Consider the following 19,214-nt stretch of genomic DNA (forward strand, 5'->3'; position numbering starts at 1 on the left):
AAATGTATTCTTTTTTCAATAAGGTTTTACAGATTACATTCTAGTCAAGCCCAATACATAAAGTCAATCTTGCGCACAGGGACCAATAAAAATGTCGTTAATGTCCTGGTGGCCAATCGAAATTCCACCCCTCGCTTCAAAGGAAAGGCCGCCCTCTTTAGTGAAGAGAATTTGATCTGTAAAACGCAATTTGAAGAAAATTGAATTCGTAATGGTCAATCCGATAAACAGAAATTTGCAAAAACAAAAAAAAGCTAAAACCTTTTTACTTTTATAAAAGAAAATTCAGTTTCACTACTGGATTGCATTTATTTTAAATTATATCTTTTTTTTTCAATGTTAAAAATGCGTATTTTCAAATTTCTATTGCCAAAATGTGATACTGGTTTGGAACAATAATGGATCAAGAGTCCCTTAATAAATGGTTTAATAGAGACAAAAAAGTAAAAGTACTAAATATCCAACTAGGGAGGTTCTACATGCATCTTTTTTTTATATTCACCCGTTCAAACGGTATTGATGCTTCAGCTTCATTTCAAGGCCAGAAGAGACGCTGGTTTGTAACGAGTATGCCAGAATCAAACTGATGGTGGTTTAGGGTCTGTGATGGATAGGCCAGCCTCACCAGAGACTACAATGCTATTTTTTTGTTGTTCCCATCTTGTATTTGGAATGCCCAATACTTACCCATAACTTTCTTTTCATATGACCCTTCCAGAAGCCCCCATCTCGTTCATCATCCCTGTCGCTCCCTTTTCCTGGCTGTATTCAGAGCCCTGGTGCTTCTGTGCATGGTTGCAGACTGATCCACCCTCCCATATTTCCAGGAAACAGTCCAGACGCATATTGCCAGAACATGCTTCGAGCTATGCCAACCATCATTTTCTTGGCCAGATTCCCTCGTACCCGTCTGGTCATCACTCAACCTTGTCTGAACTCATCTCTGCCTGAAATGCCCCTGAAAATGATTGCATACAAATGTGTCTCCACTTACTAGTTATCGTTTTTGTTTTGTTTTTTGTTGCACGGTTTCTGTTTCGGAAATCTGAGCGTACGCCAACAATGCCACAATGAACTGGAACTTTCCTGGACTTGTTTGGGGTTCTCAGCTGAAAGGGTTAGAATTGAAAACAAATGTTAGAGTCTGTAATGTCCACAATGAGTTTGGACTGCAAATTTACTATTAAAAGAACAAATTTAAAGTTTTTTAGCTAATTTGGAGGATTGAGATATTTTCTTTTACTTTAAAGAATTGGATGAGATGTGGGCAATAACTAAACAAGTCTCATCCGAGAGGTTTTTCTGTCCTTTCATCCAGCAGTTCCCTAAATCAGTCGAAAGTTTCCCTATAAATGGCTTTCTTTTAGCATCTCCAACCAATATAAAACATAAAACTTTCAGCTTATCAGGGCTTGAAACATCTTTTTCTATCATTTTAAATCTTTGTGATCAAAAATCAACCCGATCATCTAAGCGAGGGGTGGTCACTGAAATCTGCAGCCCAGTCCCCACCTGCTGTTTCATTTTCTCTTCAGGGATTAGCTGTGTTTACTGCAGCTGTAGCCTGAGAGGGGGGAGGAGGGGGGGCGAGGACCTTGGAATGAAAGATAAAAAAAAGAACAGAAACGCACTTCGCTTCTTTTTATCCATCTCTTCCAATGCCCTTGAGCGACACACTCGGTCCGTCGCCTGTAAAGAACTCAATTAAAACGAGCATCTCTGTTGCTCATATGGCATTCTTTGAAAAAATGAAGGCTGATGTTAAAAAGAGGCTAATTAAAATGAATAGTCTTTTTTTCTTCCTGACATAAATGAATGTATTTGGTGAAACATTTAGCACGTTCTGTTAGAAATGCAGCCCTGAGAAGCTTTTTAAGAGCAGCAATGATTGTCTGGTCTGAGCTGAAAAGGCTATAAAAGCAGGAGAAGGTCAAGACAAGTATTTTATTTAAAGATGGTAAAGAATCTTTAGGAAGGTGAAGAACCAGAAGTTTGCCTCCTCATTCACCCGTTTTATCTATTGTGAATGTGTTTAGCAGCTCCGCTTTGTTTCCCTTATTTCTCGTCCAGGCTGGATGATTGATGCAGACAGCAGGCCGAAGTTCAAGGAACTAGCCGCCGAGTTCTGCAGAATGGCTCGTGATCCGCAGCGGTATCTGGTCATCCAGGTATGTCTCCTATCAAGACATAGTTGACATGGGAAAGTCATTGCCAATATGGCTTTTAGTTGGACCTTTAGTTGAACATAAGGGTGTCATCAGACATGGATGGCATAGTCAGCCTAACTTGACCTGATAATGCCAGACCTGTAGAGTCTAGATATCACCTAAGCAGAACACAAAGTAGGCTTTGTTTTCCATTTTGTTTTCCCGAAGCTAACGATTCACACATTATCCCTCTGTAGGGAACATCACTATGTGCCTTTAACCTCTTACACCCTAAGGGGGTATAAATAAATTTCTGGCTGACAAAAACACCCAAAAGTAAATCACTTATAGCCTCACAGCTATTAGATTTAAGAAGAAACTTTTGGTACGTCTGTAAAGGTAAGATGTCATAGAATGGTTTTCTGGTGTCAGCACCATTGTAGCTTTGACCCTGCCTGAAATATTAGGGACAAAATACAAAATATTTTGCATTTTTTGAACCTCGCCAAAATTTTCTTTGAAATAAACATTGCAAAACACTACCAAAATATTATTTATAGCGCAAAAAAGTAGTACAGACTTTTAAATCTAAATGTTGTGTAAAAATACACTAAATTTGGACTCAATCAGATGAATCATATTTATTTTAGAATGGTATTAGTGAGAAATTTCTTAGGCGGAGAGGCCATTTTCGCACATTTATCCAAAAATGTCACCAAACTGTGCCAAATGTGTTTTTTACATCAATACTGGGGGTTTGGTAAAATTACGAGGTCACGTAGCAGCTGGACCCGCCGGTGGGTCCGTAGGGTTCTAGGGGTTAAGAATTTATATAGTTTAAAAACAGAAAAAACAAGTCAAATTTGAGGTCTAGTGTACTCTTTAAATGTCCGTTTTCGCCAGTAAGTCCAATCTTAGACTAGCCCAGAAATGAGACTTGGCATAGTCTATTGGTGATTGCTTTTACCAGGGTGAAACTATAAATTATTATGTTTTTCCATTACAATGCAGATTTATTTTTTACCTTAAATATTAAAGTTTTTATTTACTAAAGTGGGACAAACTTAAGAGCTCTCTAAAGGCAGAGGTGATACTATATCCGAGCTCCGCATCCAATTAAGTATTTCAATCAATTTGGAATTCAAGCATTTGGACCAAAACGAAAACCTGTCATTTTTATGTTTGTGATTCAGGGGGACGACAGGATGAAGCTCCCCAGCCCCAATGATAGCAAGTTCTTCCAGAGCCTTTTGGACGAAGAGGACCTTGATGACTTGATGGATGCAGAGGAGTATCTGGTGCCTCGGGGTTTTAACGTGACCGCTTCGTCGGGCACAGCGAGGCCTCGGGTCGACTCCAACAGAGTAAGAGAACTGCTCACGTTTCGGAGAGGCTTTTGGATGTTTTACAGTGATGAGATAAAAACCTCAAAACTGTTTCCACAGTAAAAGTGAGAACAACATCTATGAATGGATAAGAAGATCTGTTGTAAGGCAAATTACAATTTAATAACTCAATGTAACAAACTGCACTTTAATACTTTTCAAACTGAAGCTAAATCTTCGAAAAAAGAGGAAAAATAAATCATAACATCTAACGTCATTTAACAGATAACCTGTAAGTGTAATTTACTATAATTAATAAGCATAAAATGCGTTTTATTTTTACTTCATCTGATCCATTCAGTCTTCTAATCATATTTGCTTCTTAAACCTAGATCAAACTAAATAGTCATGACAGAATAATGCAATAAAATAAATGCACAAAACCATTGCATTGTTAAACCATTTGCTTTACTGCCATTTTACAGCTGTTTATTATACAAATGCATAACAATCTTCATCTGACAATACTTGACTCATAAAGCTCTTGTATTTTGTGCCTGAAGCTAAACAAAAAGCAAGCCGAGTTGCAAAATAAAGAAAATATTCAAATTTATTCCAATCCACAGCAATCTAGAGTCAGAGCAAAGAGAAATCTGCCCCCCAAGGATTCTTAGACTCTTAATGTATAAATAAGCATCTTATTAATTATTCAAACCTTACTTCAAGTATACAAAATTCCCAAAGATCCCATCATGTCATTATTTATTGGTTAAATATCAACATTAAATGGGACTCCCCAAGAGATAGTAAACCCACATAACATAAAGGGGGTTCTGTCTTTTTATTGTTATTACCATTCAGAGATGGGAGAGGAATCGGCACCTTATGGCTTTATTAAAACGAGAAAAGAATCATTTAGTTCAATATATTTTGTCAGAATAAATGTTGTTAAACCATGTTCCCGCAAATTTTTTGTAATATTTTACCAAGACACTCACAAAATTATTTAAAGGGAGTTTATACTTTACATTAAGGCAGACATAACTTTTTCCTCGTCAAAACGACTAACTTTTCAGAGTTAAAACAGTGGTGGAGAATAGAAGTATTAATATTGTTTTAAAAGGAAGTTTTAAGTATATATAAATGACTATATTTTTCATAAATTTTGACATTTACATCCTGGTTATAATGCCAAAGTCCAAGCAAAAGGATTCTGCACTAATCGGAATTATAGGTTGAGGTCACATGAGACGGAGCTCAAGCGTAGCCACATGCTAGTAGCTCAGTGACAGAGCTGAGAAAAGCTTATTTTCAGTGTCATATTTCTAAGATTCAAGACAAAAAAAAAGAAGCATAACAAGCTTTAACATTTTCAGTGTTGGTGTCCAGTGTCCAACTAAAGGAAGCAAAGTGTCATGATTTTACTAAAGTTCAGACCCAAATGCTGAAGACCAAACAGGGAGACCAGGAGAAAAGGTTTACACAGGTTTTATTGAAAAGATAATGCTGAGAGAAGTGTTGATCTGAACACAGCTCAACCGGAACTGAAAAGTGAGGGGAAGGCACAGCGATTAGTTCAGGCTCAGTGGGAAATTTGATTCCTGAGAAGAGGATCTGGTTGCTGACACACGTTTCCAGAGAAGTTGTTGAATCTTTGACTCCGGTCTGTATGCTGTTGTTCCAGTGTTTGTCTGATTCGGTGGACGGCGGAACAGGGTTTACCCACAATGCGGTTGTTTGTAGGTGAACGGAGAAGCTGACTGCCACTCCTGCGGTACTTGAAAGGGTCGTAGTGGAAATGAATCCTTTTCTCAGTGTGAAGCTCAAACGATCTCTTGGGGAAAGTGGGTCCAAACCTCCTGTTTGTAACCCCAGCTGAGCTTGAAGCTCTGTTGATCCTTCCAGGGAGAGAAGGACCGAAAAACCCAGTTTGCAGGATGACTTCCTGCCGAGAGGCAAAGACAAAAACAATGTTAAAACTAAGGTTGACAAGAACTCAGTTTGACTCAGCTAAACTCAGCTTGGCTAGAGTACCTAAACTGGCAAACACTCTGGCGTCGACGTAGTGGCAGTCAGCAGCTTAAGAACACTCCGTTAACGAGGTAACCATCAGCAGGTGTGTGAAGAGGCGGACCAGAACCAGGCGCCTCCTGGTGGAGGAAGGGAGACAAATACAGAAACACAAACACACAGACAGGAGTCCTGACACAAAGTTGCTTAGAAACCATGTAGAGGTTGCTGCTTTTCCTTCTTAAATTAGTTCTTACTACCGATTAGCATTAGCATTGACCATTACTTGGTTACCACCTTGAAACCTTTTGTGATTTTAATTTCTGCAGTCAGCCTTACAATTCAGCAGGAACAACCAGTGTTGCATTAAAGATGCAAGCATCAATCAGTAGCGCATAGGAAGTGGCATAATTTGTATAGAGAGGGAAAAAAACGACAACACACTTGTAAAAATGTTTGAACTTCAATGGTTTAAGTTGTGCAAGATGTTTTTGCAGCAAAAATGTTAATTTGTGCTGCTTTTGTTGTAACGTTATTAGCTATTGGTCTAAGGGGCGAGACCCCAACCCATCTCCCATAAACGACATTAATTAAAAATGGTGTCAAATGTTGAGTACATTTGTGCAGCAAAAACTTTTATTAGGGTTGCTTTTTGTTTGAAGTTGTTGATGAAAGTTCAAAAAGTCGACCAACCGCAATAAAACGACAAATTCAACAAAAATAGGGTAAAATGTTATTGCTATGTATGTGCAGGAAAAATTTGTCAAAAGGTTTGATCAAAAAAAAAAAACTTTTTACTGACCAAATATATCAAACGTTTGTCATCTTTTTGGGGTAATGTCAAGAACACACCAACCCAGACCAAGGAGTACAGAGACATTGCCTGCAGAGGCTAAAATCAGGTGGCTGGTAAGGTTAAGAAATTAAATTATAAATTTTGAAAACTTTTTGTGTATGCTCTGATTACTATTCTGAAAGTGTTTCAACTCGAATATTTGGATATTTTATAAAAGCAAAGAGAGAAGACATGTAATTTCTACAGATGTCATTCACTGACTCCCATATATACTACTGCCAAAGCTGTTGTCCTTTAGAAGCACTCAAGGGGGTTAAGAGTTTGCAATACACCAGTGATTTTCTTCCACTAATGCTCTATAGTTCCAACATTTCCATTCCAGCGGCCTGCTTTAAATCTGGACTTATGCACTAAGGTCCCCAGGCCCCGACTTTCATTACTTGGCACTTTCTAAGCAAATAACACATCCCCTCTTAAAAGGCCTAAGCTGTTTACTAATAGACAATAAGAGCAGGATAATGCGGCATGTACCTCGTGCTGCTGGAATAAGGCTCTGCATCTTATGCAGCTTTAACCCCTGCAATCTGCAAATCTCTTCTTGCCGGGAACCAGTGCTGAAGGTCAGTAAGTCTGTCTCTGTTTTGATTGTCCGGTCAAACCAGGGGGAAATAATTAATCTTTCAAACAGTTTCCTTTGAAGCTAGAATCTAGTTATTTCCTATGCCTTTGCAGAGGTGGTCTCTGTTATCTGAGTCAATTTGCCTTCATACTTAGACTAAAAAGAGGCAGTTAATGACTTCATTTGAAGCAGGATTCAAGTTAGAAATTTGGAGGAGGAGGCAGTTGACTGCAGGGGTGGTTAGACTGTAGGAGTAGGTGGACAGCTATAACTCCAGGACATTTATCTTTTTTCTCGTTGTTTTTTTTTGTTGATCTGCTTGATGTAATTGTTGCTCTGTGCTCACAGTTTGCACGAGTGCAGAAGAAGAAGGGCTGCATTAAACAGCCCAAGGCAAGCCAACACAGCACCATGAGAAGCCCTCTGCTTCGCGTGTCATGTTTTGTGTTTTCTTCTGGGGGTTTTCATTCTTTTTTTGAAGTTAGAGTGTAGGAATTGCTTCTTCACCCGGCTGCCCCTCACAATCCCTAATGGGTACAAAGCAAAACTTGGAGGCTTTAATTTATTGTTATTCTTAGGCCTCCTGTGAGATTTTCATATTAAAATTCCAGTGTTTCTCAGATGCAATCAAGTTCTCAAATTGGTTCTTGGCTAATTTTTTAAATTTAAGTGGTGTAAATGTCCAGTTTACAGTATTGTATCACAATTGTATTGATGACATTGCAATGTTTCCCCATAGATACAAAAGTACTCATACTCTAGTCTACAACCCAAAACATAGATTTTATTAGACTGTGAAAGACCAACATAAAGTGGTACATCATTGTAAAGTAGAAAGAAAAATATTAGTCATACCAGAAACTACTGCTTTCCAAAAGTTTCTATGTCTGCACCGAATGTGTAAGAACTGACATTGTGGTAATGACTTACAGTTACAGTTTGTTGCACACTTAAAACAATAGGTATTTGAAAAACATTAAAATGTGGTTGAGATGTTTGGGGTGGGTCTGGTGCCCCTCACTCCTGCTATTGATCCTATCCTCCTGCTCAGGAACACTTGCAAACCTATGTAAAAGCCACATTAGTTTGTTTCCAGGCGTTCAATTGTTGTGGTTAGTGTTTTTTTAATCCAACATTGATGTGAATCAGAGACCCGTCTGCCATTCTCCTAGGTCGCTGGAGTCTGTTTGTCATGGGTTTTGTTATTGGCTGTTTGAATAATGAGGATGCTGGTTTTTTGGGGGTTATTTTAGCTTTTTTTTTAAAGTTTTTAAAGCACAAATAGCTCGTTTTTTCAAGAAAAGAAAAAGGAAAAAACATAAAACAATGTTAGCATTTTCCACTACTTAAAAAACCCATTCTTCACCACAGAACCAGTTTGGCTATCGAGATGGGGGCCCAAATGCGTCGGAAGGAGCCCTGGCCGGGGCACAAAGCAGCGGAAACCAGGAAGCTTCTGGCAGCCAGGGACCAGCTCCGGAGGACCAGCGCTGCAATGGAAGTCTGCACAGAAAGAGCCAGAGCCAAGCTGCAGGGGAAGACAGCGGGACCCAGAGATATAGTGCCGACCCCACCATCTTCCTGGGGGACAGAACGTCCAGAGGCGACACTGATGAGGACGGCTACATGACGGCAATGAAAGACAAGAGTTCCTCAGGTATTCAAAGAGAAAACCAAGCAGTACAACGCTTAAGAAGACTTACCCTAACCCTGCCATGCCTTTAGTCATTACTAGTGTTGTACCGATATCGGCGAGTACCAACAAATAGGGTACCGATACCATTTTGAGAGCCATAAGTTTATTCAACTATTGTCACCCACTCCTGGTAGGCAATAAAAAGTTCTACTGGATTCACTTTTAATTTGATTTTTTCCTGCTTCACAAAGGTAGGCAGCAGCTTGACAAAGCCATGATGGCAATTATTTTGCATTATTATGGTATCAGTATGGTATACTGCACAGCCAGGTATCGGGTATCAGTATCGAGGCCAAAAAAGGGCATCTGCGCAACACTAGTCATTACATCACCAAATACAGCCCCGCTCTATTAATTTTGCTTTAATTTCATTCGATTATGGGGCTTGGACACAGTGGGGAAGAGGTATTTGTTTTCCACTTTGAACCCCCCACAGATGGAGTTTCCACTGTTGGCGTTCTGCCCATATGGTCCTCTGTGGCTACAGTTATTAGCTGTTGATCCTTCTGTACTTTCCCTGTATTTTCTTTTTTTATTTTGCTTAAATTGATTTAATTTCTATCGTGACAACTTCCTTATCTTTTATCTCTATGGCTTCCCCTCTGCAGAGTATCTGAACCCTATCGAGGAGAACCCCTTTGTATCCAGGCGTAAAAATGGTGAGATCCACGCTTTGGACAACCCTGGGTACCACAGCACGCCCAACAGTCAACCTAAAGGAGAGGATGAGTACATCAACGAGCCCCTCTACCTCAATACCTTCCACAATTCTGCTGAGCTGGGCCTGGAGGCCCTGAGGAGGAACGGTTTACCCTTACCCAATCTGCCTCCTTCTTCCATCTCAGCCTCTGCACCAGGTTCCCATCTCCCACTTACAGTTCAGACCAGTCTGCCCCACTACCCTTTGCCCTCGGTACAACCATCTCCTGCTGGCCTGCCCTGCCTCCATGTCCCAGCAACTCACATCCTCCATACCCACAACACCATCAAACCTCCAGGTGGCTCCGTCACTACAAGCCAAGCAGGAACTTCTGCTCAAGCCCAGGTGAGCCAATCCGGTTCCCTTTCAACTTCAGCCACCTTTGGGCATGGAAGCCTGCCAGCGTACCAGACCTTCACCCATTCACATCCGGGGAGCTTGCTGAAACATGGAGGGCATACATCAGGAAAGGCCAGCGGGAAGAAGCTCAAGGTAACCTTTGACAATCCTGAGTACTGGCAGCACAGCTTGCCCCCAAAATCATCCATACAGGTGGCCCCTGACGGGGCCCAGGGAGGCACAACCAATGCCAAGCTCTTCTACAAACAGAACGGACACATACGGCCAGCGGTAGCCGAAAACTCAGAGTACATGTCTGAATTTGCTCTAAAGTCCGGCACTGTTCTGCCACCTCCCCCCTACAGGCAGCGAAACACTGTGGTCTAGATTGCCCCACCCACCCCCCAATCTGCCGTCCGGACATCCTATCTGGTTCCACCATCAGTGGCGTCGAACAAAAAAAACGACCCGACTCTTTGCCATCTGCTGTAGCAACATCCAAAGGAGTTGGACAGGTATAACCAACTCGGACACCTTCCCTATATCCAGTCTGGTCCATTTCTATTTGTAGATAGACTCTTACGACTCGATGAGATGCTTATGGCAAAAAGATCAGGTGGTGGAGGTACTCTGTGATGATGCACCAAGGCAGACGCACAAAGGATCCAGCTTTGGGGACATGAACTCACTGCCAGCCACCTTGGTGTCAATTCTGTGAGAGAAACAAAGGCTTTTCTATTATTTGCCAGCAAAAAAAGAAAAAAGAAAAGCAAAGAGGATGAGCAATAGTTTCTTAAATAGGAAAACCATCACTGAATGAGGTGGAAAAAGAATAAAGAATGTGAGAAAAGAACAAGGCGCAGTATGGAAGGAGCAACAGAAAAAGACTTACCCGTCATATTCAGTGTTTTTGCCTTTCGGGTTATAACGTGTGTTCTTGAATTTTCCATCAAATGTGTGAAAATCATCTAATCCTATTGTTACTGTGATGATGTGATGGCCAGAACTACAACGATCTCTTTTCTTTGTAGTTCAACCTCAGACTTTATACAACCGCCTGAAAATATCCAGGGCAACTACTGTTAGTTATTTCCTTTGTTTGTTTTTGGTGGACTGCTGTAAGCTTGGAGATGATGATCAAAAATCCCATTCAAGGGGGGAAAAGTACACTGTTGTTACTTTTCTATACACTACTGAAAATGATTCATTTTCTACACTGTTTTTTTTCCCTTTCACATCTCAAAGCTAAATTTAATGAGTAAATGTGAAGTAAATTGCTGCAGACAGACAACAGTGAAAAGATCATCTGGAAAGCAGCAGAACTCAAAAAGTAGATCACAGGGAGAGGAATTCCTCGGAAGAAATTTTAGCGAAGGTTTCTACAAGCTGACTGATGAAGACCTCAAGGAACGATTGTGGCAGTACAAGCAGGGTGCAGGAAAATAGACAACCTGTTAATGCGTGCTTGCATCAGTGTGATTGGGATGAGTGACTATGTGTGTTTCAGCAAGCCATCTTGGCCCCTTTGAGAAAGAGAAGTATCGTTATTAACAACTTAGTAGTGTTGTTATTAACAGCTATAGATATTAACCAACAATGTGCTTACGAGGGGTGAATTTTGGCATGGGTATTGCAATAAGATACGTGTCACGATATTTGGATCACAATACGATATTATCGCAATATCATTATATATTGTGATATTTTTCCAGCTATCAAAATTAAATGAAAAATAAATAGATAATATAACAGAGAGCAAGAGTTGTATATGTTTATCAGAAGATATTGATCACTTAGTTATTTTGGTATCCATGGTGTTTGGGGTTTGAGTCAGTCCACTTCTTCCACCGTGACTGCCTCAACTATAGATATGGTGTTGCGCCGTACAGCAAAGGGGCTCCAATGCTCTATCTGTCATAGTGGCGATGCCGCAGTAGTCCATTTTAGCTCATCATTTTAGGTTAAAAAAATGTTTTTTTTCAATATTAGGAACTGAAAGATTGATATTATATCGATCATCTGAAAATCTCGATAATATCGCCAAATCGATTTTTCCCCACACCATTAGTGCTTACACTGGTAGTGAAAAATCTTTAGGAATGGGTCAGTAGCAACAAATCTCCGGAAACATTCTAGAGTCCTCACGGTCCAGGGATTTTTCTGGACACATACTGTAGTTTTACACTGGACCTCTTGATCTGTCCTCTACAGTACTGCTGTTTCCTTAGTGGTTTTCGCATCATATTTGTCAATATTTTTTAAGCTAACGCAATGAAATTTCTTATTAAGCTCATAAATTGTAGGGATCAAAATGTCTGCATACTAAGAAGGTAATTCAACCATTTGATTCAGGTATAGCAACTTTTCACGACACCTTTGGTCGTCCTGATTGCACTGCTTTGCCGTTAAGATTGCGAAAACCTACAACCATAGGACCGGTATAATAAAAGTTTTATATCACATAAAGTGATTTAAAAATTGTTTTTACACCATGCTCATGCTAAATATGAACTTTTTTTTCCCATATTAGCTTTGTTGTTATCAAGATTAAGTAAAAAGTACTCAGTCGTCAGGCCAGTGTGAAAATGTAAAGAACAACGGCTTGACCTCCAGGAAGGCAGCCATTTTCTGCGCTGTTCTTTTCAGGATCATCATTCCAACTCCCTCGGGTGTCTTCTGCACTTCCTTACTGGTTCTTCCTCTATGATTTTTTCTTGCTCCGTTTCACACAGCTAAATAGTCTAACGTACATTAAATCCTCTAATTATGGCAAAGAAAAAGATATTTCCAGGCAATCAACTTCTCACAGGGCAGATTACATATGAAGTTTAAATATAGACAGAAGGATGGGCTGCTAGGCTAACAGTATGAGGTTATTTACATTTACATTTTTATATTACTTCAGTTAATTTATTGATGCATTAACTGCATCAATCTGCATTTATCCGAAAGCCAATAATCTCTGTCTCCAATTTGTGTCAAAGGTGTGTGATATTCTCAAAGATCTTTCTTTTAAATTAGTCGTTTACTCATTTTTACTCAGTCTTCGTTCGCCATTGAAACTGCGTCATTGTTAAAACTGATATACATGCTGAGCTCATTTCTATCAGAGCTGTGTTTTTTATTAACCTTATTTATATATTTAATGGTGTCTGAACGAGTTTGACTATGCACATGTAAAGCTGTATATGTTTTTCCTTTCCCTGGAGCACTTTGATCAAAGCCATGGGTAGAAAGTGTGCGTTATACCCTGCCTCGCTGAAATATTCAGCTTGTTTATATGGTAGTTTAACACTTCGGAAATCAAAAGCTGAAGCGTGAGTCTAAGGAAAGTAATGCCTTCAAGAGTTCAATGAGGAAAAAGAAACAGATTTGACGGTGTTGCCTGCCAGCGGAAAAATAAATGCTTTTTTCAGTTTTTTTTAATAACATTTAAAATTCCTATGAACATATTATGACTAATTCATCAAATAGTGTCTTGTAACTGCCTTTGCAACTCTAATTCTGTGAAATAGAGACAAATTTTCATATCAAAGTTAAATATTTATAGCATATTTTAGCTTGTTTATGCTGAGCAATGGAAGAAAAATTCCTATTCTGGGATTATAATTTGGTAGAAAAGAGTAGACGAGCTAAAATAAAATCTATGCTAGGCATTGTTTGCCCTCAATGAAACTGGAGGTAAAGGCAGATTATATGAGTATATTAAGAATCACTGGATTACAAACTATATATGACCGAGAGGGTAACTGAGTTGCTAAAACATGGAAAATCCAAGCCCATCAGAGCTATTCTGCTTTAAAGGGGTCATAGAATGATTATATAGGGTATTTGGTGCTGGTCCTTAAGGTCCCTGAACAGGGTGTGTAACATTGGTTGGGCTGAAAATGGCATATTTGCTGTTCTATGAGCCCTAATACAAGCCTGGATAAAAGCCCTAGAATAAAACAAAAGGTTTTCTTCCTTTTATGGTATGCTAATGAATATTTAGATGAGCCGTGCCCTGATTGGTTGGTTTACAACGAGCAAAGGTGTTGAGCAAAGACGCATCATAGCAACAAGCACTCGCTCAATGAAACATCAGAATTGTTGATATGGTAGGGTGACCAGACGTCCTCTTTTTCCCGGACAAGTCCTACTTTTCATACCTAAAAATGCATGTTGTCGAAACACACCGGGCATTCCAACTGAGTCGTCAGCCCCGGGGCTGGTCGCTCCGTAGTCGGCGGCGTACCGCGTTACGGAATGCACCCCCTGCATACCGTAACCGGGTCAGTTTTAGTCACTCCGTCCCCGGCTGTCTCGGTTCGAATTCCCGGACCGGTAGAAAGCCAAAATTGGCTAGCATTGCTTAGCAACAAAATATTACCTATAGCTTGCAGTTGTAATGGCCTTACGGTCGGAACAGTCCCTCGTTTCAGTAAAAGAAGTTTAGAAAATCCTGCTTTGAACTGTCAAAGATTTTGAAAGCTGTCTTCGGTAAAATGCTTAGAGCAAATGAACATCAAAATTTGCAGGGATCTTCTGATAGACAAAAATAATCCATGCCTGTCGAGTCTTTAGATCCTTGGGAAAACTTTGTAAATGTCTTCACAGTCTGTATGTAAATGTATGCCAATGTAGGCCAGAACCAAAAAAGGCAACATCCCCGAATTGACGTCGACTCAGGGCTTTGTTTGAATTTGTCGGTTTTATGGTGGAATTTTAGAATTGTGAGTTTTGCAGAGAAAGGAGGTGTAGATGGGGGTTGAACTTCTCTGTACGTCCGTTTCACCCGCTGAACTATCGTTATTCATCTATGACAATGTAAACTCGGTTTTGCATTCTATGACCCCTTTAAATATACTGTTGTTTTTGTTAGGGTACTGGTTAAAAAAAAACAAAGCGAAAAGAGCTGAGCCTTGATAACCTTTTTGTTTCTTTTTTTGTTTCTTTGTCCTGCACTTATGACTCATAGTACGAATATATATTTGGCTGTTTTACATATTGCTATTTAGCAAAATCTAATGGCTACGAAAAAATTTAACATTTTTAAAGCCAAACCCATACATACATACAGTATGTGTTTGTCGAAAATCCTTCCTAATGAAAATAATTAGGCTATTCATACGGTTTGTAGTGGCAAAATGTATCTTATATATTATTAATATTGTTCAACTTTAACCATTAACCTGTTTTTTTTTTTTTTTTTTTTTTTTTTTTTTTTTTTTATTGAAATACTAAATGGGAAGGCCCAGAAGGCAGCTTCATGTTTTGTTTTTTGTTTTTTTTTTAAATATGGCAGTTTGAACAGCTCTTTTATAATTTTTTTTATTTTACAATATACGCATGTGAATCTGGCACAGAAGGATAAATCTTTGATTAATATTGCTGACATAGAGAAATATAATACTATTTTTTTTCTATCGATGGATAAGGGTCACATTTTTAAATATTTTACTTTGTTGTTTGATCTAAGCCATGGCAAAAAGTTTATGTTGCCAATTTTTAATGAAACTTAATGTAACTTTTATTAATTTCAAAAAACTTCAGCTAGCGTGGTTAGCTTAGCCTGTGGGTTAAAACCAGTTTCTACCTTTAGCTACAAAAGCCAATCACAGACTGGACATGTGTCTTCAAACAGCCATCTTTGTTTTACATGAACAAGTAAAAACATGGAAATGTTTTATGGCTTCTGTTTCTTAATCAAACCTACTCATGTATATGTAATTTAGCATAAATTTAGCAGATTGTTTTTTATAGGTACGCTGTATACAGAAGATAATTGTATCGTTTCAAAGGGACACAGACTCACAGGAAACTTTTGCTTTATTAAATAAATTATTCACATATTTATTAAAAAAACAAACTACTAATGTATGTGCATACTTGGCAAAACACTGAACAATAAAAATCATTGTTTATACTTTTTAAAACTAAGCTGGATTAAAGGATTGCGGCGCCAGGCCGGATTTCCGGCTCGTAGCGATTGCCCATGGGTAAAGAAAAAAATCACTCAAAATAAATTAAATGTAAATAAATTTTAAAAATACAATCGAAATACCCTTGCGTTTTTCAGCCAATGGTGGCAAAGAATCGCTCTGAAACTAACAGTATTAGCCAAACAGAAGATGGAGGCGGGTTCTGCTCGTGCGGTCGCGCACGCTACACATTTGCCAGGAGCTACGGCAACAAATGATTTACCAGCGTCAAAAACTGACCTGGTATGCGAGTTAAAAATAAGGGTTTGTGCTTTCCTCACGGAACACAACCTCTCATTTAAACTAGATGCACTTTTGCCATATTCTGGCTGTTCTTTGGTATTGTCATGATTTTACAAAGTTCAGACTCAAATGCAGAAAACAGAACAGAGAGACCAGGGAAAAGGTTTAACGGGTTTTATTGAAGAGGTAAAATAGAGGGAGAAGTGTTGCTCTGAACACTGCTCAACCGGAAGTTTCCAACAAAAAGTGTCCTTTGTAGAATCCAGTCTGTGTGGGATGTTCCAGTGATTGTCTTGTTTGATGTTGATGTTGTTTGATGTTTGATGAGGGTTTACTCAGACTGTGGTTGTTCCTTGGTGAACGGAGAAGCTGACTGCCACTCAGATTTCCTGCGGTTCTGGAACGGGTCGTAGTGGAGATGAATCCCTTGCTCAGTATGAAGTCAAACGATCTCTTGGGGGAAAAGTTGACTCAAACCTCCAGTTTAAATCCTTAGCTCAGTTTGAAGCTCAGTTGATCCTTCCAGGGAGAGAAGGTCCGAAAAATCCAGTTAACGTTAAGCTGGATTTGTATTGACGCATCCGTGAGGTAAACACAGCAGAATTACCTCATTTAGGTGGATTTAGCATAGAGGTTTACTGTTTATTTAGCCTCAAAATTTCCACACTGCACTGCAAGGATTTTTTTTGGAGCTATTCGGAGAGCTCTGCGAAGGTTTGCGAACATTCAGCGACATCTTATGATTTATCCCATTATTGATTGTGGAAAAAAACTCTTGGGAATAAATTACAGCCACTCTGAGATGACAGAAAGAAGCTTAAAACAGTTGCGTTTTAAACTTGCTTTGTTCTTGTAAGCTTGCCATTTGTGCTGTACACGTCTCGAGGAGATGCAATGTCCGCTCATCTCATTTGAACTTGTGCGTCAAGCATAAGTACGTTAGCGTTCAGTGTAAATTATTTTTCTACTGTAGTTACAAAAGGCTAGTTTCACGTTATCAATTATGTTTTGGGTTTTTTTTGTAAATCGAAAAAAAACCTTGTTGAAGTTTTCTTTATTCAATAACTCACTCACTATTGTTTGAATTTGATCCAACGCTGTAAATCTATAGTCAAAACAAGGTTATATTGGAGAACAGAAACCTCAAATTTATTTTGTTCTAAGATGTTACAGATAATTTTTGTAAGAAATATAACACTAAGGTGGTTTTAAGTTGTTTAAAAGCTTGCTTAATTATTTGTGGATTTGGCCTTACATTTTTTAAAAGTGATGAAAATCAGCATGTTTCAGTGTTTCAGGGTTAAAAAAACGATAAACAAGATTACTAGTGTCATGTTTTTCACATGGCCTTGTGTTTAAAACAAAACCCCATGCAACAATGAACACATTAAAATATGAATGCTTTCATTTAACTTTTTTTTATTCTTTAAGTTCAACATGTAAATGCGAACATAGTGTGTGAATAATAAATCAATTTCGCGCGAAGGCACAAACCAGATGGCAGGGATTATTAAAACATCTAGTTGTTTTTTGATAACATTTTTGTTCAGTATTTAGGAGCAAACGAGAAGACATAGTCTTACTTTGTTTTACCTGAACAGAACAAGATGGGAGACCTGTTTTGTGTTGTCAAATGGAGAGGAAATCAAAAAACCACACAAATGTTTGTTTATACAGGTTTCATTTTATATAAAGCCTGCTCAATAATACACTATACTGCCAAAAGTATTCACTTATCTGCCTTGACTCCCATATGAGCTTTGGTGACATACCATTCTTAATCCATAGGGGTTCAGCACAATTACGGAATATGATTTGTAGACTGGATTTGTTCCATCGGTGCCATCATATCATATTTCTATGCTGGAATTCACTGAGTTACTAACATCGACTCATTCTTTCAAAAAAGTCTGTAATTAGTTGCTTGATTTTATACACATGTGGCCATGGGACTGATTGGAACACCTGATTCCAATCAAATTTGGATAAGTGTGCAAATACTTTTGGGAATATTGTTTATATGAGCTAGGTCAAACATGCCATTTTTTTTATTTTTTATTTTAACTGAAGGAAATCATTAAAAGACAAGGTTTTCTTTCTTTTTTTTGTTGTTAAAAAACAGCTGCTCATATTTCTGTCATTTAAGAACCTTCTCATGTATTTATGAGCTTGGACCACATGATTTAAATCAATTCGTACTGTAGGTGCAGAACACTTGAAGGCAAGACAAATTTGATTTAAAAAAATGGTTTGCTTAGTATTTATTTCAATATTTTATCTGATAGCATTACCATGTTTGTGTAAAGGAGGCCTTATATTTTCTTTTAAAGTACTGTTTTAAAATATTGATTTCCCTAAACTAGACAGCAAAGACACCAATTCATCAAACACCTCATTCTGTATGTTCTGGTTAGGAGATTGTGTTTCCTAGCAATAAAGCGACACATTTCTAGGCTAAAAATATAAAATTTCTGCAGATTAAACTTCACAAATTGATGCTTAAATATTATTTCAAGAGACATCTGGGTGTGTGTGAGTGTGTATGTGCGATGATGGCGTTTCCCGCGCTCTACCAAGGCTGTAGTTTATTCACTGTTGTATTGCCTACTGTACTTTATTCTAGATTTAGCTCCAAACTTTACCTGTTTGAGTTGTAATCACACAATTTATCACCGAAATAAAAAGGTTATCCTTCTTTTTTCCTCCCTATATAAAATACCAGATCAGTGTAACTGTACAGAATCAGCGGGCGGGGGTCACAAACAACAAATGTGAATAGTATTTTTCTAAAGCATTGTAATGGCCGAGGTGGTGAATTTGTACATTTAGGGAGGGGATGCTTTGAATTTATATCCCCCGTTCTCTCCGACTCCGTTTTCTCCTGCTTATCACAACTTGTACAAAAAAAGACTTACATATTTGCTTTATGTGGGTGTATCTTTGGACTAATGGGGATTTGTTTTTAAAAGTGCTTGTTGACATTTTTATCATGTAAAACAATGTTCAGTGACCCTACTCCAGACTTTAGTGGCTGTCCTCATGTACTATTTTATTTCATGTAAACATCCAAACTCTATAATGGTAATAGAGTCAGGCTTATCAGTGTTATTTAATATTTCACTTCCTTCACACCTGTTAGATTAATCCATTCATACTTACAAGGCTTTTTTTCCCCCCGTAAGTCCCGTATTCTTGCCATCTTAACTGTGAAACCAATGCTGCCAGCTACCCTGGACAGCTCCATCTTGCTCTGCCTGATTTCTACTAAATATATTACTGAGCCAAGTCTAACGTCATCCTTTTCCTAAAAGGCAGAGCACATCTTTCTTAAGCCAGCTTGTTTACTTTTCCATTTCCGATTTCTTTTTTGCATGCTTTT

The 19,214-nt window shown here is 38.6% G+C and overlaps 1 protein-coding gene across 1 annotated transcript in view; it reads left to right on the plus strand.

Annotated features, from left to right (window-relative positions):
- Nucleotides 1–14,368, plus strand: part of LOC107084231 (receptor tyrosine-protein kinase erbB-4-like) — a 367,984-nt gene extending 353,616 nt beyond the window's left edge. Inside the window, exons 25-28 of the mRNA XM_015373962.1 lie at nucleotides 2,071–2,168; nucleotides 3,341–3,511; nucleotides 8,269–8,554; nucleotides 9,202–14,368. Coding sequence (XP_015229448.1) covers nucleotides 2,071–2,168; nucleotides 3,341–3,511; nucleotides 8,269–8,554; nucleotides 9,202–10,019 — 1,373 coding nt within the window. The 3' untranslated portion in view covers nucleotides 10,020–14,368. The remainder of the gene's footprint in view (nucleotides 1–2,070; nucleotides 2,169–3,340; nucleotides 3,512–8,268; nucleotides 8,555–9,201) is intronic.
- Nucleotides 14,369–19,214: the final 4,846 nt, after the last annotated feature.

The sequence above is a fragment of the Cyprinodon variegatus genome, unplaced genomic scaffold (genome assembly GCF_000732505.1).
Source record: "Cyprinodon variegatus isolate N-32 unplaced genomic scaffold, C_variegatus-1.0 Scaffold95, whole genome shotgun sequence".
In the NCBI taxonomy this organism is placed as follows: Eukaryota; Metazoa; Chordata; class Actinopteri; order Cyprinodontiformes; family Cyprinodontidae; genus Cyprinodon; species Cyprinodon variegatus.